Below are 22664 nucleotides of genomic sequence, written 5' to 3' on the forward strand. Positions count from 1 at the left end.
TTTATGGTAAAAGACAATACTCTTATTTTGTATTTTATTGGCTGTTAATTGTAAGTGTTAGAATGATAAGGGGTGTATTACTGTCTGCTTACTGAACTACTCTAGCCTGAAGCTTGTGAAGCTCCAGATCAAAGCCTCCTGTTACCGCCTGCATGCACCCTCCAGCGCTCTGTAACAGCTCCCGCCTCTAACTGCACATGCAGTCACACTGGACTTGCATTACAGTCTGGACCATTCCAAATATCTCTGTTTATGTGGGTTATACACTCAATATGACGATTAAGACACCAATATATAAACAGTGAGCCACACCCACTCTATTCATACATTAAGTTTACATTGCCTATGATGTGTTTAAGTGATACTTAACAAATATAAAAAAGCAGTCACATTACATGTTATTAAGCCATCAGTCAGACTTATTTTTGAAGAAACTACTGCTGTCACTGCCTCACAGCTGCAAGGTCTTGGGGTCCTCAGTGGAGGTGTGTGATGTGTTTTCCCTGTGTCTTTGTTGGTTTCCTCCAGGTGCTCCGGTTTCCTCACACAGTCCTAATACACACGTCGGTAGGTGGAGTGACTGTGTGACACTGTCTATATTGGAAGCGTGTAAGTGACTGGCTGAGTGTGTAAAAATGTCCAACAGCTTTGAGTGTGTGAATGACTTGGTGAGCGTGTGATGCCTTGGGATGGTGCCATGGGAGGAAGCAGTTTCAGAAGATGAATGAACAATTATATTATTAATCATAACAATAATAATTATTTAAAAAATGTTACACGCTCCAAACCTGTTCATGAGCTTTGAATGAAATAAGAATGACATAAAGCAAAACTGCAAAAACTATATTTATTAACAATGTAATAACAGCACTGTAATAATCCTCATAAAGAAAACATTTGGATGTTATTAAAATGTGGTAAATGTATCAAACAAGGAAACCAAATGTCAAATAAAAATATGGAAAAAGTATGTAGACTGGCATTTCCTTTTGTTTTTGAAGCAAAACCTAGTATCACCAGTTTTTATTTATTTAGAAATGGCTGCTGTCCTTTATGACTTGCTCAAGCTCCATAATGAATGGACCAATAGGAACACTCCAAAATGACTTGCAGTACAACTGCAAAGTTACTTATATTCTTAGATGTAGAAGGTGATACACATTATTTATTGTCATTTTACAATGTACAGAGAAATTTTTCCTCACATTTAACCTATTCATGGCAGTGAAACACACACGCACACACACACACACACACACGAACACTCAACCCCACAGCAGAGCGGCAGCCATCCCACTGCCCAAGAATTAGTTGGGGGTTAGGTGCCTTGCACAAGTGAATACAGAGGTCATGGTGGTTCACTGGTGAGAACTTTGTGTGGAGTGAATTTTATTGCCTTGGACCTGATGTGGACATTTGAATCAAACCCTGTTTGCAGCGTTGAGTTGTTAGGAATTGCATCTTTCCACACAGTTACGTAACTTTTCCTCACATAGCAGAGCGAGCAAAGTCACAGAAATGCCCAGTTAATGAATCTGCGCTCGTGTGTCCAGTTATGTTGCTCTATTTAGAGGATTTCTGATTTTTTAATTACGTCCATTTTTCATGTGGCTTAGCCAGCTGGCAAATGATTCGATTAGGCTGCGTCCACCACTTTAATTAGAGACTTCTCTCTCTCTCTCTCTCTCTCTCTCTCTCTCTCTCTCTCTCTCTCTCTCTCTCTGTTTCTCACACACACTCACACACCTAACAAGTGCCAAGAAACCTCACACTTTTTTATATAACAGAGTATGTATAGCCACCCACCTACATGTGATCTCTTTCAAGATGGTGTGTGTTTGTGTGTGTGTGTGTGTGTGTGTGTGTGTGTGTGTGTGTGTGTGTGTGTGTGTGTTATATTCATTCACCATGAAGAGAAGTACATGTGTCATTCACTTCTATTCCATCGCCATTCAGTTACCATTAAAAACCTTCAGAATGTGAATAACACTCCTTCACAACAAAACCCTCAAAACCCTCTGAAGAGCACATTCAGAGAAACCCATGAATGGACCAGGGGGCTTTTCCTGTGAGAAATCTCCCCATTTCCAGCATCCTCTTTCAGGGGGATGAGCCACGAGCCATGAACTATCAGCCATGAGAAACTCAACATTGACCCCATTCAGACCCCAGTGCTCAGAGCATCTGAATACTTTTGCAGCCTCCATAGTAACTCCAGGCCTTGGTTGTGTTCACATCTTCAATGAAGAGGTAATTAGCTGGTTTGGGATGACTCCAAATGGACTGATAATGTTGTTGTAATGTAGTGCCTTCTATGAAGAAGGCTAGGGTTCATTTCCCTGATCATGTAGATGAACCAAACTATCATTATACTGACACCTTGTAGCTCATTGTTGTTTTTATCAACTGCACTGATCATAAAAGTGCACTTACAGCTCTATAATTATGGACTGTAATCTGTATGTTGCTCTGTGTACTGTGTTACTCTTTTTTCACCCTGTGCTTTAATGGTCAGGACCCTCACAGGACCCCCACAGCAGGTAGTACTCTCAGTCATGAGAATGGGGTGGTTAGTTCTGCAGCCAAGTGACTCTCAGCAGTGCCTGATGCTCTTGTACACACCACCAGTAAATTAGGTCTGCTCTGTTGGGGTCCTGACCGTTGAGGAACAGATGGACTGCAGTCTGTAGTTGTAGAACTACTATATACATTTGTACAGTCAGTGGAGCTGATAGGATGGATGAAGATTGTAGAAAGCGGGATGTGGTTTTAACGTTTTGGCTGATCAATGTAGGGCATTTAGGAGATACTCCTATCCAGAGAGACTTAAAAAAGTGCCCAAATGTCCACTCAGTCCACAAAATCTCACCGATTTAATTATGCGTGAAACAGACTATCAAAACATAACCGTCTCCTCTCGTCGAGCAGTTCAGAAATTCAAGGAGTGGATCCTGCGGAGATCGAGTGCTTCATTTCTCCCATGACTGCATCATCTGTGTCATTATGTAGCCTCCCCACCGTTATTCAGACACATCACACATTTCACCACTCCTTTCTCAGCCACCTACAGCCTGGGGGTCCCAGATATGGACAACACAAGCATAGTACTCTCCCACAATTAAATTACACCTGAAGAAAAAAACAGCCTGCTGCCGAATACACACATTAATCATAATTAACAGCTGGGAAACTGACAGAAAATTAGATGCAAATAGTGTTCATTTCAGAGAGATGTGATGTGCCCTGAAGTAGGGACTCTCTTCTTCTGTATTCAGAATCTCAATGCATCGCTTGTTTGAATATCTTGGATTTGTGTGACGTTATGTTCATAGAGCTGAGTTCTGCTCTCCAACAATGTCAGCTGGATGTAAGGAGATAATTATTAAGATTATAACAAATAACTATCTACAATCATCAAAGTAAAGGAGCTGGAGCAATGAGGTAGAAGAGGGAAGGAGAAAGAAAAAAGAAAGAAAGAAGCAAAAAAATAAAGAAAAAACAAGCAGTAAACATAGGGAGGGAGAAGAAATTAGGCGAGAGATGGAGCAAGAAAGGGAGAAGGAGAAAAAAAGATAGGATGATGACTGAGAGTGGGAGAGCGAGTAAAAGGAGGAGGGTGAGAGATGAGGAGAGAAGAAAAAAAGGAGGTAGAAAGAGGAGGAGAGTGAGAGACAGAGACACAGAGAAATAGAGAGAGAGACGTTAAAGCTTTGTTGAAGTTTATATATTCTCAGGCTAAGATCTCATGAGAATGTCCGCTGGATGAGGGTCAAGATTCATTTAGAGGCAAGTCCAAATTGAGCCGCAAGTGTCTGTGGTGTTGAACTGACCCCCACAGTATCAAACAGACCCCTTCTGCGTTAAACATCCCTACTGGGCAAATATTTCTCAGCTCTTTAAGCCAGATATCTGGGTGATTAGATCACATTTAATGTCCTTCATTATGCCATTTAGCCCAGAGAACTCTTGAGCAGGTGTGTGTTACAGCTTCCTGTGATGTGCTGCTGATGCACAAGCATCATGTCAACCTGACGTTCCCAAACTTGCACCACATGCCTGAAACAGCCTCTTGAATTTGCTCCATTTATAAGAAGAACACAAGGTTCAATCACTTTCCATCACTTCTGCCTTCATCCCTGGAACACCCTGGCATTTGGAGTTCAGAAATGTGGATGCATTCCTCATTAGAGCTTCATCTGGAAAGGGGAAATGACTGTTTTTCCTCACTCCTGGTGTAGTAGCCTGGCGTGGAAGAGCCCATTAACTCCAGGCTTCACCTTTGTTGAGAAGAAAAAGCAAGCCCTGCTGCTCCCATCTGCTGTGGAGAGAGAGAAGGAAAGCCATGATTCGATTTTAACGGCAATTAAGTGTTTGCAGCTCCGGTCAACAAGCTCTGATGGTCGTCTTCAGAGCCGTGTCCATGTTGTGTCCATGCCCAGACGTGTCAGAGCTGTCCAAAAGCTTGTGTTCATCCAAAATTTCTTCCGAATGTTTTCAAGTATATTACCCTGCAGTTTGTCCATGCTTTGCTGCCTCAATTGCCTCTATTTTCTAGGAACATTGCTGTGGGGATTTGATGCCAGCTATGAGAACATTAGTGAGGTCAGGTATGCTCTTAAAAATAAAGGGGGTACAAAAGTTTATTTGAGTAGTGCCATAGAAGAACCACTTTTGGTTCCATAAGGAACCATTTTTGTTTAAGAAATGCATGTTTCAAGAACCTTTTAAAGGTTTATAAGTGCATCCCTTGATCTTAGGGTCCTTTACCAATTTAAACATATTAGCAAAAATAGTTCTGTATGGAACCAAATGTGGTTCTTCTATGGCATTTCTTGAAGAACCTTTTGTAGCACCGTTATTTGATTTTTATGTTGATGTTAAATGATTAGTTCTGGATCACAAAGTCCACTCCGCTTAACACAAACAGTTTTACTGAATGTGAAATGCGCTGCCGCTGTTGAACAGCTCCAGAGCCATAGGGGCCTGGGTTTGAGCCTCACCGCAGGTTACTGTCGTTTTTGAGTGTGGCATGTTCCCCAGCATCCATTACACAGCAACTAAAGCTTGTGTGTTCCCGGTGATCATCCCAAGAGGGCTGAGTTAAGGCGGGCATCCAACAACCTGTGCCAAGTCTACAGTGCAGAGTTTCAGCTGAGTGAATTACATTCTACAACTCTAGGGGGAACCCACCAAATCTTACCTAGTGCTCCTTTAATTAAACTAACATTATGACATTACATTTGCATACAAAATACATAGGTAGCATGGTGGGTGATGCCACTGCTGTATGCTTTCAAAGCCATGGGACCCTAGGTTCAGGGCTTGCCTTGAGTCACTGCCTCACTGCTGTGTCCCCGAGTCACTAGGGTTCTGCATGTGTGTTCTTGGTGCTAGTCCCAAGCCTGGGTGAAAAGGGAGGGTTGTGTCCGGAAGGGCAGCCAGCTTACAACTTGTGCCTAGTTCTTGTGTGCCTCGTTGGCTAGGTTGCCTTGTGATTCACTGTGGCGCCCCCTTATGGGAGCAGCAGAAAGAGAAGAACCATCCATGTGTATAGAAAATGTAATACGCATATTGTGAAATTAAAAATGCACTGAAATTCACATTTATTGTGGCAGCAGCATTTGTCACGATGTTGAATGACATCTTGGTCAACTTTTGAAAACAGTGTCCAACCAAGCCACAAATTGTCGGGCGGAGCATGAATAGGTCAGTGATTAAAAGAGCAAAGGTTCTTGGAGTGGTCAGACCACTTGGGTTCAGTCTGAGAGTTGCTCGCATCTTACGATTGCCATCTGCCCCTAGGCACTTAACCCCGAATTAGCATCTGTCAGCGGATAGGAGTCATTAATATTTTCCCTCACGTTTCTGTTTGTAAGCCTTTCTGTGTCTCTTTTTCTTCAACTTTCCCAGCGCCAGGACCTTCTTAGCTCCAGCACACATTTCTTCAACAGACCAAACTTCGTTTTTAAAGGCATCACTTTCCTTTCACTTATCATTTTGAACTCTTTATTCTAACTTGCACTGTTTGTTCCAACAAGATGAAAGATTCAAATTAATTGCCATATACTGCTTTACCTTTATCGCAGCACCTCGTTCCCCCAACTGCCTCACGTCCTCCAGTTTCCATGGCAACGGAGGTAAAGGAAGAACACCCTAATAAAGTGAGAGATGTTGCTTCATTAGACTAACTGTGGGAGTTTGCAAGGGAGAAAGGGCGGCTGCTTTGAATGCAAATATTCAATATGAATAATAAATTGTGGTTGACATTTCAAAAGCAGTGTCTACATTAGCGGAGCTTCTTCTGGAGCCTGGAGGTTTTGGCTCCTATACAATATGCATGTAACATTTGCCGAACATGGATGTAAACGCATTGGAGGACTTTACATGATGTGAATTTGGATTGGATTGGTGTCTTTCAAATAAAACTGAGTAAAAGTTTTCTTTATAACCAGTTTATAAACACAATGTCCAAAACTTTGATCACACACTCAAGGCACAAGGCAGGAACACACCCTGTAGGGGGCGACAATTCTTCACAGGGTGACACACACTCACATGTTCACACCTCTGGACACGTTTGTGTAGTCAATCCACCTACCAACATGTGTTTTTGGACCGTGGGAGGAGACCGGAGCACCCGGAGGAAACCCACACAGACACAGAGAGAACACACCACACTCCTCACAGACAGTCACCCGGAGGAAACCCACGCACACACAGGGAGAACACACCACACTCCTCACAGACAGTCATCAGGAGGAAATCCACGCAGACACATGGAGAGCACACCACACTCCTCACAGACAGTCACCCGGAGGAAACCCACGCAGACACAGGGAGAACACACCACACTCCTCACAGACAGTCACCCGGAGGAAACCCACGCAGACACAGGGAGAACACACCACACTCGTCACAGACAGTCACCCGGAGGAAACCCACACAGACACAGGGAGAACACACCAAACAGTACCAAACATCTTCACAGAAGAGTAGAACCACTTACTGCAGAAAAGAGGACCAAACTCTTGATCAGTGCCCCCTGGATGAGCAGGTGTCTGCAGATGTTTGCACATGTACTGTATTTGGAAATTAAAGTGTTGAATGGAATTGCAACACTTACAAGTGAATCTGAGGATTTCTTGACTGAAAATGACAGCCCTTGTTTCATAACATACACATGGACATGTTTTTAATTAACACAGGTGAAAGAATTTTACACTTTTTTTCCCTTTCATACTCAGGGATAAACTCCTTCCTGCTTCATGAGCTGTTGGCACTCTCTGGAAATGATATTGTGCAGGCTTTGGTTTTATTAATCAAATGAAATTAATGAGTCAATAAAGGCAGCTCACCCTCAATAACACAAGTTCAATCCAATTAAAGAGCTAGACGTGCTCTCGTTTGGAGTCTGTAAAATTATGTCTGTCTGATGGAATGAAGGCCAGTGATTAGCTCTGTCTGCTTTTCATCAAAGGCATTCAACTGGTTGTGAAACCTCAGCTCAAACTATTCAGTCTCATCTGGTGAAGTCACTTCATAGAATCCATCTGCTATACACTTGAACACCTTTGGAAATGTATTTGAAATTATGCTATAGAAGAGTTACTCTCAGTTCTCTAAAGAATCTTTCAATCCATGACAATTTAAGTGAGAGGTGAGAGGAACATTTTTAAAGAAGCTCCGTATAATGTAAGAGTCCTGCATCAAAGCAATGTTTTTTCCTAGAACTTTATGTCAAAGCCAATGAAGGTTTAATAATATTGAGTTGAGTTGAACTGAGATGAGTTAAGTGGAGCTAAGCTGGCTGACTTGCGTTGAACGGAGCTGAGATGAGCTGGAGTTGAATGAGTCTAATTGAGTTGGTCAATGTTGGGTTTATTTGAGTTTGGCTTTGTTGGTTTGAACTGAGTTTGGTTGAGCTGAGCCTAACTGAGTTTGGCAGAGTTGCGGTTATATGAGTCAGGCTTAGTTGGTCTGAGTCAAGTTGACTTCAGTTGAGCTGGGATGAGTTAAGCCAGAGTTGATTTAAGTCGAATTGAGTTGATTAAAGTTCATTTGAGCCTGGCTTTGATTAATTCATTTAGAATCAGGCTGAGGTGAATTCATTTGAGTTAATTTAGCTCAGATTTAATTGAACAAAGGTGAGTTGAGTTGAGCTTAATTCAGTTGATTTCAGTTAAATTGAGTTGATTTGAATTTAACTGAGGGCGGCACCAGGTAGGTTCTGGACCCACTGCGACCCTGAACTGGATAAGCGGTTACAGATAATGAATGAATGAATGAATGAATGAATGAATTTAACTGAGTTTGAGTCAAGCAGAGTTGAAATTATTTGAGTTGACTTTAATTCAGTCAAGCTTCAGATGAGTTTGAGCTGGATCAGGCTAAGTTGATTTGAGTTGTGCTTATCTGAGTCAGGTTGAAATGAGTTGGGCTGATTGAGTTGAATTGAGCTGTGTTATATTGTATGGAGTAAAGATGGTTTCAGCCAATTTTACCGAATTAAGAGGGTTGCAACCCGACGAGCTGAACTGTTTAAATATTTAGTTGAGCTGAGCTTGATGAAATGGAGTGACACTGAGTTTTCTTAACATATCTTCTCCCTCATTCCCCCCTCTAGGTGACTGACAGCAGCTACAAGATGCAACCAATTTCAGTAGAAAACTAACCCATCCATAAATCTCAACAAGTCTAGATCTACACAGTTTCAAAAGAGGGCACTTTAACGATCTCCATCGCCCAAACATGGCTGGGCTTCCTGTCAGGAATCCCCATCAACATACCCAACGATGGCTCCCCCTGGTGGCCTTCCTACTGCTCCTTCTCCCACAGGTCCAGCCCAGTCCCAGGTACCTCCCTGCCCTTCCTGGGACCAAGAGGGAGATTATAATTGACGGCGACCTGGTGATTGGCGGTTTGTTCCCTGTACATGAGAAGGGTGAAGGGACACAAGACTGTGGGAAAATCAACGAGCAGAGAGGGATCCAGCGGCTGGAGGCCATGCTGCTGGCTCTGGATGAGATCAACCAAGACAATCGCATCTTACCCGGCCTCAAGCTGGGGGCACACATTCTGGACACCTGCTCTAAAGACACGTACGCACTGGAGCAGTCACTGGAGTTCGTCCGAGCTTCACTTACTAAAGTGCATCAACCTGGCTTCATCTGTCCTGATGGCTCCAACCCTGTCCCAGACGAGGTTCCACTGGCGATATCGGGAGTGATTGGAGGCTCATACAGTGATGTTTCCATACAGGTACAGTAGGACTAGATTTGTATTAGAAAATTTCATAGACATGGCTAATATAATAGCCAGAAATAGCTAGTGAATGTCCCTGGGTGTTCAGCACTCTTCTCTTACCATGTGAGGCTTTGGAGAATTGAATGGTTATCATCTGAAATAACCAGAAAATTCTTATTCTTAAGAATAACAAAATAATTGATCTTATCCATTAACAGATAGTGCATGTAAATGTCTGGACACCATTTTGAAGATCTGCTATGATTGTCAGTACAAAACATTTGAGTGATTCCTGAGTAGTGCTTTCAACTTAAATGCCCCAAGTTCTGCTGGGAGAGTCCTCTATATGAGCTGCTATGCTTTATCAAGAGATGGCAGAGGCTGAGATAGTAAGCATGCTTAATTACCAGCCCCATTCCTTTAGGCTGTCAGTGCCAGAGAAAGGGCCGAGTGCTAATTACGCTCCCACTGTCTGTTCCGCGGGACTCGCTGCTTAATAATTCCATCAGCTGCCGTGATTCCAGCCACCGATGATGTGCCACACACACACAAGAAACATGGCAGCTCTCAGAGGCCACTGCTGCTGAGTGGAGGCATGTGTCAGCTTTTTGCCTGAGTTTTGCCTGGATAACCCTTGGCCACATGAGGATTTATTGTGTTGTTTCCTTATGCAAGAAGCTGGGGCATGTTAAATGTCAAGGAGCTGTCGACCTGCCAAAAGTGCAGGGCCTCAGATTTTTGTACTGTGCAACAGCCAGAGTAGTTTTAGTTAGAGGTACTTTGCAGAATTCGCCAAAGAAGCACTGATCGCTATTCTCAAGACTGTTGGTGTTTTCAAAAGATTGCTTGTGAAAAGAGAACTAGCAACATTTCTTGATTAAATATTGTTTTTTTTTTTATTATTGCATACCAACGCGTGTCAGCACATAGGCCTTCCGCAGGGTTAAAAAACAAATTACACCATCCCCATTTAAATACATGCTGCAACAAAGAGAATCCTTCCCAAGATCAGTTCCCAGAATTACTTTGCAGTGCAAATAATAGAAAAACGCAAAAAGTACTACATCATGTCATGTCATATCCTTGTAACTCCATCTTTTCATTTATTAGTTTTCACAACATTTGAGGATACTGTCTGCCCTTTACATTGACATTTCATGATGAATGAACCATTAGAATCTAGAATGAAGATGTTCTTTAAAGGCCTTTGCCTCTAAAGTCATTAGTCTTAGATTACCTGAGAAATGCAGACTTCTCTGGGCTCATGCTCTTATGAAATGAACTGAATCACAGTGGAAACGTATTAATTGAGACGTAAACCTTTCAGACTGTATATAGAAATAAGTAACATAATTTTCTGTAAAGACTATCCAGTGTTGTCAATCTGAAATTCAGAAAACAGGGTTTGCCATGATATGGGTAACATACAAATATATTGAGACACCATTAACCCTGAAATTTTATGCACGATTTGGAGCATCGTATGCTGCCATCTATTTGATGTCTTTTTTAATTATGTTTTAAGGTTATTTCAGCATGGCAACAGCAAGGTGTTTCCCATGTGTGATTGTAGTCTTTTCAAAGGTCTCCCATCAAAATGCATGGCATATTTAAAAAATATATGCATAATACTACAATATCCAGGACTATTAGGAGGTTAGGTTTCTGGGTTGAATGTATACACTTTATGTTAATTTTAGCTGATAATCAGTTAAAGATGAGCACCTAGTGTGGACATGCAAAATAATGTTACTCTCAATCAATAAGTTTGTAAATGAATCTGTGCTGTGTTCTCCCAGTGTCCGTGTGGGCTTCCTCCAGGTGCTCTGGTTTCCTCCGGGTGCTCTGGTTTCCTCCCACGGTCACACATGGTGATAGGTGGACTAGTGACTCAAAAGTTGTGAGTGAATGTGTGTGTGTGTCGCCCTGTGAAGGACTGGCGCCCTAGCCAGGGTGTGTTCCTGCCTTGCGACCAATGATTGGCTCCGGACCCACCGCCACCCTGAACTGGATAAGTGGTTACAGACAATGAATGAATGAATAAATGAACGAATAAATGAATCTGTGCTGGATTGGTAGTGACCTTCTGAATAACAATGAGTGCTAAACTGACCCCTGTGAGTCAGTGGCTCAGAGCCTGCAGGAAATGCTACAGGTACATGAAAACCTGAATCCCTAAACCATTCAAGCTGACATCTCCTTGACAGGTAACATGCCACTGCTTCTTTCATGACAAAAAAATCACCACAAATTCTCACGTGGTCTGTCCTCTTGTGGCCTACTCTGGTTGTCCAGTAAAACTCAGGCCCAAACTTTTGAAAAACCTCACCTCACCTGCTTGTCCTTAGGCAAGACTCCTAAAACTGCTTTTGCCTACAAATACAACACAGAACAATGGCTAGAATAATTCAAGTGTACAATTAACAGAAATGATTAAGACAAGGGTGCGAATTAGTAATTCTACAATGAAGCAAGTTTCTCACCTCTTCTGAAACTCCAGATGACTAGGGTAGCATTGGGTGAATCAGCTGGTTCCTCCGTCTGTGCAAGACTGTGGTGGGGGATATGATGGACTGTTGGGGGCTGGAGGGATTCGCTCTTTGGCAAAGCCCAGGCCACCTGTCCTTGGCTGGGGAGAGAAAGCCGAGAGGAGCCTTGGGGCTCTGTCTGGAGCTCAGAGCTGAGGCCTGGCAGGAGCCCTGAACAAACACCACGCCAATGAGTATGAATATAAAACACGCAGCACATGGCAAAAAAGAAAGAAAAAACTACCAGCCATTTTAGGAGCTTTTTCACACTTTTTTTCCCTGCTGAATGCCATCTGGGTTGTGAGATGAAATGGAAAAGGATGTATTAGCCATCGCTAAATGATGCTATGAAGTCTCATTTAGTGGGCGTATAATGGAGTAGAGGGATTTTCTTATTGCTTTGAATTTGCACAACACAGATATGTTTGGTGCTTCTACGTGAATAAAATATATTACATCAACAGAGTTAAATGTAAGTAAACACACTGAGAATATATTGTTGATAGTTTTATTTATGTCTAAATGATTTGTGAATATTTTCCAAGCATAAAAAAGCTAGTGTGATCCATTTTATGTTTTATTAACTTTTTCCTAATCATTTTATTACCATTTCTGCTTAGTTTGTATACAAGCTATCTCTGCTTCAACTGAAAATCAACTCAACTTAAATCACTCAGATAACTACAGTGTTATTGGGCAGGTCTTAACTGCTGTTGCGATAAATTAGCGGTTTTGTGACATCACAAAAACAATGAATTCCGATCATGTGTTTGCTGCTGTTTCTATATGTGGACTGTATGGTCTGGTACAGTTTGAAACTATGTTTACAAGCTACAAGCTACAAGCTAAGTGTCAGACTCATACGCTAATTGGTGAAGTTGGTAATACTGTGTGTGTGTGTGTGTGTGTGTGTGTGTGTGTGTGTGTCTGTGCGTGTCTGTGTGTGTTACTGTTTCTGGTCTATATTTGAACATTGGAGTGTGTGTGAGTGGGTGAGATTGGCAGTTTTGAGAACCATAGCCCCTTTAAAGAAGAACCATATAAACAAGGAAAATTTTCCTTCCCAGAAGAACACATCCTGTGATGAAAAACATGACCTGCACTCTGTCAAATCAGCAGTGAATTGGGACAGACACAAAATACACACTCCCTGGCCATTTTAGTACAAACACAGACTGTATACTTCATTCATTGGCCACTTTATTAGAAACACACCCCTCCTTATAAAAAATTTAACTAGCTCACAATATGTCAGAGTGTGTTTTAAATAAATACTTGGATGAGGTTGGAGCTGCATGAATGAAGATATATGTAAAAAAAATTGGCATAACTTTGATAGCAACAGATTAGCCTCGTAGCTCCAGAACTACATGAAGCTGAAATAAGAAAACTACTTTTCATTCCAGACGTCTTTTGTTCGATTAAGTACACGAAAGATAAGTGGGAAAGTTGGGTACAGGTGATTTAACACCAAAAAATTCATAGTAGTGATAGCACAGTAGTGGTGAGGCTGTTATTGTTTTGCTGAATGCATTCCTGTCAACTTACTGCACTAATTGAATACGCTAAATGATGTGGTGTGTGTGTGTGTGTGTGTGTGTGTGTGCGTGTGTGTTATGTTGAGCAGATTTTCAAGGCATGGGTTTGCTCAGACTGGCGCTAATAATGCCAACCAATCGATAGCTGTGCTCCTTTCATCTCCCCCTCTCTCCCTCCTCTATCTCCACAAGGTGACAGAATAAATTACCATATTTCTTTTGCATACACCAAGAAAAAAAGCACAAGAACTAGTCCTGGTGTGCACAGAGAATTGTGAATAATGGAATGCAGAAATATGCGTGACAGAAGCATGTCCTTTAGGGCAGTTCTGAAAACTACAGAGCCAGCGACAGCCTGCCAGGCTTCTGGATGCCTCTGGACAACGCTGTGGTCTTTAAAAGGCAGTGAGGGTTTGTTTACTGGGGATTATTCATACAGTTACAGTCATTAGAATGAGGGGCCATTGTTTTAGCATTGACTACTGAAAGTGTGTGCGCGTGCGCCGAGGTCACTCACGTGGAGATCTCCGCTGGGCTCTGGGTTTGAGAGAATGTTAATAAGCAATAACTGCATGTGGTGTTTGCCAGGTGGCAAAAAACAAACAGCATCAGGAGACAGAAACCAGACTTGAACATTTACCATCTAACAGTGCTTCATCAGAACAGAAACAGCTCAGAGTCAGTTCTCCTCTTCAGTTTGAAGTCTGTACACACTCTTAAGAACAAGACTAGACAGGTCTAGTGTTGACTGAACACCTTCAGCTTCAAGGCACCTGTCATGAAATTGGAACAGAATGTAAAACCCCTAAAATCTAACAAATATTTCTTTACTAAAAAAAGCACACTTTAGTGGGTGGTTTGGCTGCTCAAAAAGTGTCCATGGGTGTGTGTGTATGTGGGTGTGTGTCGCCTTGCAGAGGAGTGGCACCCCCTCTGGGTTGGGTCCCCGCTTGCGCCCAGGGATTCTGGGTAGGATCCGGACCCACTGCGACCCTGAACTGGATGGGCAGTTGTATATGGTGAATGAATAAATGAATGAATGAATAAATGAAGGGCGGTATGGTGGTGCAGCAGGTAGAGTCACAGTCACACAGCTCCAGGGACCTAGAGGTTTAGGGTTCAAGTCCCACTCCAGGTGACTGTCTGTGAGGAGTTGGTGTGTTCTCCCTGTGTCCGCGTGGGTTTCCTCCAGGGTGTATTCCCGCCTTGCACCCAATGATTCCAGGTAGGCTCTGGACCCACCGGGACCCTGAACTGGATAAGCGCTTACAGATAATGAATGAATGAATGAATTATAAGGCAAGTTTATTGTGATAGCAGTGTCAAGTTGCCAATATGTTATTAGTGTTATCAGAACTATCTCAGCATTATTCAAAATCCTAACAGCTATCAGAGCTGTCTCAGGGTTATCCATTATGTCATCAGCAATATCAGAGCTATCTTCCAGTTATTTACAATCCTCTCACTTTTATCAAAGCTACCTCAGATTATCCACCATGCTATTAATGGTAACAGTTATCAGTTATCAACTATGCTATCAGTGCTTTCTAAGAGTTATTCATTATATCCTATTAGAGTTATAAGAGCTGTCTTAGGGTTATCCACAGTGTTCTCAGCAAAGATCTACCTCAGAGTTATACACCATTCCATCAGTGCTATCAGAGCTATCTCAGAGTTATTATAGATCCTATCATTGCTATCTAAGTTATTTATTGTTATCAGTGTTATCAGAGATATCTCAGAGTTATCCACTATGTTATCAGTGCTGTCAGGACTATCTCAGAGTTATTATAGATCCTATCATTGCTATCTCTGTTATTTATTGTTATCAGTGTTATCAGAGATATCTCAGAGTTATCCACTATGTTATCAGTGCTGTCAGGACTATCTCAGAGTTATTATAGATCCTATAATTGCTATCTCAGTTATTTATTGTTATCAGTGTTATCAGAGATATCTCAGAGTTATCCACTATGTTATCAGTGCTGCCAGGACTATCTCAGAGTTATTATAGATCCTATCATTGTTATCTCCGCTATTTATTATTATCAGTGTTATCAGAGATATCTCAGAGTTATCCACTATGTTATCAGTGCTGCCAGGACTATCTCAGAGTTATTATAGATCCTATCATTGTTATCTCCGCTATTTATTGTTATCAGTGTTATCAAAGATATCTCAGAGTTATCCACTATGTTATCAGTGCTGCCAGGACTATCTCAGAGTTATTATAGATCCTATCATTGCTATCTCCTTTATTTATTGTTATCAGTGTTATCAGAGATATCTCAGAGCTATCCACTATGTTATCAGTGCTGCCAGGACTATCTCAGAGTTATTATAGATCCTATCATTGCTATCTCCTTTATTTATTGTTATCAGTGTTATCAGAGATATCTCAGAGTTATCCACTATGTTATCAGTGCTGCCAGGACTATCTCAGAGTTATTCACTGAGCTGTCAGTGTTATCTTAGCTACATATGCTCCAGCATCCCATGTTTGGATTTTTATTTACATCTTCATTATTAGAACTAAAGGGTGAAGAACTTGTGAAATCGACTCCCTTCATTGAATGGAATGGCTATCAGCTCCAGATTTCCTGGAACATGAAAAAGCTGTTTAAAGAAAGGGGTTTATGGGATTTCAGCTGTCTAAAAACCTTATAGTCGAGTGGTTTCAGTAAAGTTTGAGCACTGATTGAGAGCTTCTTTTCTAAAAGTTGTCCTCATGTGGCATCTCTCCAAATATTTTGGCTTCTTTATTGCTAAGAGCTTATCTCAGATTTGAAATCAGTTTCTTTTTGGCTTCATACCTTGAATATACTTCCAGCCAAGTGCTTGAGCGTTAGAACAAATAAACAGCTCTGATATTAGAGTCAATATTTTTTAAATTAGGTGGCTGCCAGTTTCAAATCAGCCACCAGACTCCTGTCCTGACGCCTGTGGATCTGAGAGATAATTTAATTTTCTTTTTGGCGTCTGTCTGGACAAATGTTTGTGGCTTAATTATTTCTCACTCTGGGCTCATTAAAACAAGAGGGAAAACTTTGAAAAGTGCAGATTCTTAACTTGACTCCACAGAAACATTGTGTTAGCTGTAGAGTGGCCAATGTGGGCAGCTTTTAGGAAACAAAACTGAAGGAGGCAGTTAATGTTCTCCTCCAAGCGTGCTGTTCTCCAATGGCATTGTGTCAGTTGCGGTTTGAACAGATGCAACTTTCTCCATGGAAATGTAACCTGTAAGGTGCACATTGCATTCCCTTTTAGGGTACATTTACGCCAATTTGACATTAATAACCGAAACTTAACAGGTATTCTGCTTCTTTTAGACAGTGCAGAAAAAGACTCAATATTCATGAATATAAGAGTATTTAAGGTTTCAAGTCAGTCGGATTTCTAAGTGGAAGCCTGTTCTGAGGACAGATTTCAATTTCTATTTGGCATCTTGTTTTGGAAACACTTGTGGCCAAATGTGTGTTTGTGTGTGTTTGCGTGTGTGTGTGTGTGAGAGCGAGAGAGAGAGAGTGGGGATTCTTTCTAACTTCCTTGGCTCGGTGTGCTGAAGTCATGGTGTGGCTGAATGGGACACCGGCTGGTGCAGTTACCGTGGAAACAGATGGGCCTTTCATGTTGAAAGAGGGATGGTACCGGTTACCGTATAGTGAGTCACTCGGCAGTCCACTCTCGGTCAATCACACACACACACACACATACATACACTCATATACACAGACAAACTCTGAGTTCAGCACAGGGTCACAATATCATACCTCTACACCCATCTGGAACCAATTACTTTGTATCTCTCTCTCTCTCTCTCTCTCTCTCTCTCTCTCTGTGTGTGTATTTGGCTATCTATCTATCTGTCTATCTATTTAGGTGGCAAACAGAGAAAGAGAGAGAGAGAGAGAGAGAGAGAGAGAGAGAGAGAGAGAGAGAGAGACTTAAACTGAGGAATGAAACAATGAGAAAAAGACATAAATGGATGGGCTGGCCTCCCCTCAGTGTCACAGCATTGAATGTGTCCATTTTTTCCTGATGGTGTCTTTCTGGGAGATATGCAGCCTTGTGCATATCTCTCTCTCTCTCAAACACACACACACACACACACACACACAACATTGTCCAGGACTAGTCTTAATCTCTGTCTGTGAAACCACCCAGTTGTGACTGAAACAGAAGCTAATGACTACAGTTGCTCACAGTGAATGAGCTAGATATCTAAATATAAACATATCTGAAGCAAAAGTGGCTGGACATTTTTTTCCCCAGACTCAGCATAAGTCTAAGACACAGAGCTGCTGAAGCAGTTTTTTTGCTCCTGATAAAGCTCACACTTGTCTATATGGATCACGCATTCTCTGATCCCCTTCTCCAGGCCAGTGGGGGTCCTGTCTCTACGGGGTCCAGACCCTGTGGGCACTTTAAACACGCCTGTCACACAGAGTTAGGCACAAGATTACTGAACACATCAGATCTAATGTCCATCAGCCCAGGGGCTAGCCCAGGCTACGCTAACCACTGTACTACACTGATACAGAATTATGATCCCATGGGCATCTGCTTATTGGCTGGCAGCTGTCATGTGACTCCTGTCCTTCCAGCAATACAGCATTAAAGGCCTGTATCCTGCTTGTGTCCTACATCCTCCATAGACTTCCATAAGTGTACAGTCCTTGTATTTTATTTCTTCAGTTGACGTCACATCTTATTACCAACCTCTCTTTGTTTCTTAGAATCAACCGGCCATTTTTGTTACCGTTGATTTGGAGTGACATATGTAAATGCCTTCTGTTCTGGCTAACTGCTGTCGTGATTTTAAAATGAAGCTTTATAACTTTGGCAGAATGGGCGGGCCAAAACTTCTGCTGACTGAATGCCCATTATTTTGCATTATATGTAAATGTGTTTATGATATCACAAAAGCACTGGGCTGTTTTTCCAGCATAGTTTCTCTTTATGGTGTGAATGGAACAACTCAGCCAAACAGCTCCAGGGATCTGGAGGTTGTGGGTATAAGTCCCGCTCCGGGTGACTGGGTCTGAGGAGTTTGGTGTGTTCTGCCCATGTCTATGAGTGTCCTCCGGGTGCTCAGGTTTCCTCCCATGGTCCAAAAACACACGTTGGTAGGTGAATTGTTGACTTAAAAGTGTCCATAGGTGTGAGTGAATGTGTGTGTTTCTCTGTGAAGGACAGGTGACCCCTCCGGGGTTTGTTCCTGTCTGGCGCCCAATGATTCTGGGTAGGCTCTGGACAGATTGTGACCCTGAACTGGATAAGCGGTTAAAGACATTGAATGAATGATATGGGAATTTTATAGATAATTACTTATTTAGTTGCAGTCATGTTGCACACAAGGGCAGAGAGTGTACTTTATGGCATTAGTTTGCGTGTGTGACTGTGTGGAAGAACAGGTTCTCTTCAGGTGGGACACAAAATTATAAATTTTAAATTGGAATTTGATGTGGGGGAGAATAACTCACATGAAGCCCTTGAGAGAGTTGTTTCCTGATTTAGTCCCTGAACACTGCTATGTCCTGTTCTTCTTTTCAAATTACATGACCTTACTTTCCTGAGAATTTCTAGATTTTGAAAATGCTGACCTAAGGGCAGCTCTTCCTGTCAGAGTAAGTGTAATTAATTGCATGAGGGAAAGTATAAACAAGCTTTAAATCAGCACTATTCCCTATTACATATGGACACTCCTGTGAATGGTCCAACACAATAAGTACAGTCCCCCAGATGCTGAATTTCCATCATTATCTACCTCTCCCTATGGGCCCAATTGTCACTTCAGTTTGCAGAGCTAGCAACTTCCCAGAATTCCACCACACAGCTCCTCGGGTGATTGTTCGGCACCTCTGGGAAATAAGAAGAAAAAGGACAGGAATGCTCAATGGACAGTCCTTCAGCAAACTCTGGACAGAATAGGATTAATAATGTAATCATACTCCAATTAGCACAGCTGTGCTATTATTGTGTGCCTTTAAAATTCCATTTAAGATATTTGCAGGGGAATGTTCAGTCTTAGAAATTTCAGCTTCTCACTCAATCCATAAAAGCTTTCTGTTTTCTGAGATTTTCTTTTTTTGTTTCTATTTGTTAACAGATCATTGACAGTTCCATGTCATTAAAAAATGTAATAAATTGTTCTTCAGGGCTATTTGGACTAGACATTACATACATAAATGGGGCTCTCTGATATTTCCCAGTAATATAAATACTTGCAATGTAATTTTCTGAAATTTATCTAGAATGGAGGATTACACAATAAATATCTGAATTAAAAATAAATTCTAAAAAATATGTGAAATTCCCCTTTTAAAATAAATAAATTAAATGAATATTTTCTGTTTATGTCCTCAAGCACAAATTTTTGTCCACAGATTTAATGCGTATGAAGAGTGGCTAAACATGACTGTAAGCCCCTAACAATGTGTCTTATCTGCTGTGTTTTTGTCGGAGACATTATCTCGAGGCATCAGAATTAGACCTGCCTGAGTCCCATGGCTACGCAGTCAGAAATGTCCATTCGATGAGTTAGATAATGAATACAGACGGACGCTTTGTAGGGATCTGAGTCCTATCTTCTCCATGTGCCCTGCCGATGCTCCCAGAGGCGATTGGATTCTAGAGAACGCAGTGGATACAACCAGAAACCAGATTCTGTGGTAGACTGATGGTCATCAAGTTTTGCAGAACGCTTCTGGCACTTTTGTTTATCTTTCTAAATCAATTTGTTTCACAAGATGATGGGGGGATAGTAACTGGAGCTGTGGGGGTTGAGGGGGAACATTCACAGGATCCGTGTTGAGTTTGGATCTACCTCCATGTTTCTTTGTGAATCTTCATTGTGGGGCCAATTTATCCCATACCAGAGTAAGCTGAGATGTACACAGTGTCTTCTAGTGTTTGAGCTCCATTGCTAAATAAGGAAATGAATAGCATTAGGTGGTGACTGACTACATTTTGAGTAAATAGATATTAATGATATGTAAATTGTCCCTGAACTATTGTTGATTCTAACCATGATTCCAAACAAACTTTTCAGGTTGCCAACCTGCTTCGGCTCTTCCAGATCCCCCAGATCAGCTACGCCTCCACTAGTGCTAAACTGAGCGACAAATCTCGCTATGACTACTTCGCCCGCACAGTGCCGCCAGACTTCTATCAGGCCAAGGCCATAGCAGAAATACTGCGCTACTTCAACTGGACCTATGTGTCCACAGTGGCCTCAGAGGGGGACTACGGTGAGACAGGCATTGATGCCTTCCAGCAGGAGGCGAGGGTCCGGCAGATCTGCATCGCCACGTCTGTCAAGGTCAGCCGCTCCATGAACCGGGTCAACTACGAGACAGTGATTCGTTCCTTACAGCAAAAGGCCAACGCCAAAGTGGTCATCCTCTTCACCCGCAGTGAGGATGCCAGAGAGCTGCTGGTGGCAGCTGCACGAATGAACGTGACCTTCATCTGGGTAGCCAGCGATGGCTGGGGGGCACAGGAGAGCGTGGTACATGGGAGTGAGAAGGCAGCTAACGGAGCTTTCACCATCGAACTGGCCTCCTACTCCATCCGTGAATTTGAGGACTATTTCACTAAGCTAACTCCTGAGCTTAACACTCGCAATCCCTGGTTCAGGGAATTCTGGGAGCACAAGTTTGGATGTCGGCTGCATGAGCCAGGCTGTGCCAGTCACAGCCTAAGGGATGGTTCCTTTAAGCCAGAGTCTAAGATCATGTTTGTCATTAATGCAGTCTACGCCATGGCTCATGCTCTACACAATATGCGCCAGGCAGTGTGTTCCAACACCACTCGAGTATGTGATGCCATGAAGCCCGGAAATGGAAAGAGGTTCTACAGAGAGTTCATCCTCAAGACCAAGTTTGATGGTGAGGAAAATTAATGAGAAACACTGACAATCATTTGCAAATGTCAAAAAACAGCCTTCATTTACAGTCAAAATTGACATTAACTGCAAGTCAGTCAATTTTGTGTGGATATTTCTTAGAGATTAGATCATCCACTTGCATAAAACACAGGAAGGGTAGAGTGAAAAATCAGGAAATTCTTGGAATTGCTAGAACTTGAAGTAGGAGAAGACAAAAATGCAGCTAATTTCTAAAACTTAAATTCTAAACCCTGCATATTTCTTTAAAAACTGAAAGCAAGCCACCTCAAAATTTGGCAGCTGTGATGAAGGCAAAGGTTGACACATTAATCACTGTAAAATAGATATTACATTTAGCTGCTGAGGTTTCCATGTTTCCTATGTTTCTTTTCTGAAGCTGAACATTTTATATCTATTACTTACTGGTAGTTTTCACTGGCAGTTAAACAAATGAAAGTGGAATCTGTTTTCCGCACACTGCTGTAAATATAAGAATACTTCACCCCAAAACACCAACATGTCTAACAATAACAGAAAGCAACTGGAGTTCAATTAACACAAGCCTATTAGCATAATGCTAATCATCACCCACAGGTTTCTCATTCACAGAATGTGAAGCATTCTCCTTATAAAGAACAAAAGATGTTTCACTGACTGTGCAGCCATCACTTAGATCAGTGAATCTCGTTTTTATGTAGCTTTCACTGCTGAAATAAAAGAATAGATGAAAATTTAATTATCGGGTTATCAGATAGCTCCTCTCAGACTGGCGAAACATTGGCTGTTGAGAGGAATACTGGCACTAAAATAAGAACAACAATCACAGAGTGCAGTTGGAGTCAGCTACAAGAACAAAGATGCTGATTAAGCCAAGATGAGCCTTTGAAATTATTAGTGATTTTACCAGTAAAAGCACAATCAATGGTGTGCATCAAGTATAGAGAAAATTCCACACTGATGTTTCATCTCCAGTTGAAGCAGAAATGCTCATTACTCCAATCCACCAGCTACATTTTGATTCTGAGGTTATTTTAATTGATTTGGACACTAATGGCAGCCTTTGGCCAGTAATAAAGAGCTAATCTTTACACAGTGTTAGACTGAATGCTGATTAAAGTTGCCCATTCTCAGTCCAGCAGATGATGCTAGTTAGCAAACAAGAAGAAACTTCACAAACAATAATTTGCTGAAGGCAGCGTTTCCTGGCCTATAAGTGTAAGCGCTAATGATGAAACTGTACTGTAATGGTTGCCTTTTTGAAATCAGTAATGCTTTATCACAATACCACAATAAACAATATGATCTGAGCACCAAGGTTAAGAATGACCACTGTTAGGGTTACCGAGATGGTAGCTTAGCTCACATTACTGTGTTTAGATTCATCGTATTTGGCAGGCACTCACATCCAAGACTACAATTGTTAATCATGTTACAGAGGTAGAATAGGTTAGATCATCAAAAACAATC

General features: G+C 41.8%; 1 protein-coding gene across 1 annotated transcript in view; it reads left to right on the forward strand.

The window, feature by feature from the left end:
- Positions 1-22664, forward strand: part of grm2b (glutamate receptor, metabotropic 2b) — a 31953-nt gene that overhangs the window by 786 nt on the left and 8503 nt on the right. The window contains exons 2-3 of the mRNA XM_066672770.1: positions 8624-9258; positions 20361-21198. Coding sequence (XP_066528867.1) covers positions 8749-9258; positions 20361-21198 — 1348 coding nt within the window. The 5' untranslated portion in view covers positions 8624-8748. The remainder of the gene's footprint in view (positions 1-8623; positions 9259-20360; positions 21199-22664) is intronic.

Source organism: Hoplias malabaricus, chromosome 5 (genome assembly GCF_029633855.1).
Source record: "Hoplias malabaricus isolate fHopMal1 chromosome 5, fHopMal1.hap1, whole genome shotgun sequence".
NCBI classification, from domain to species: domain Eukaryota; kingdom Metazoa; phylum Chordata; class Actinopteri; order Characiformes; family Erythrinidae; genus Hoplias; species Hoplias malabaricus.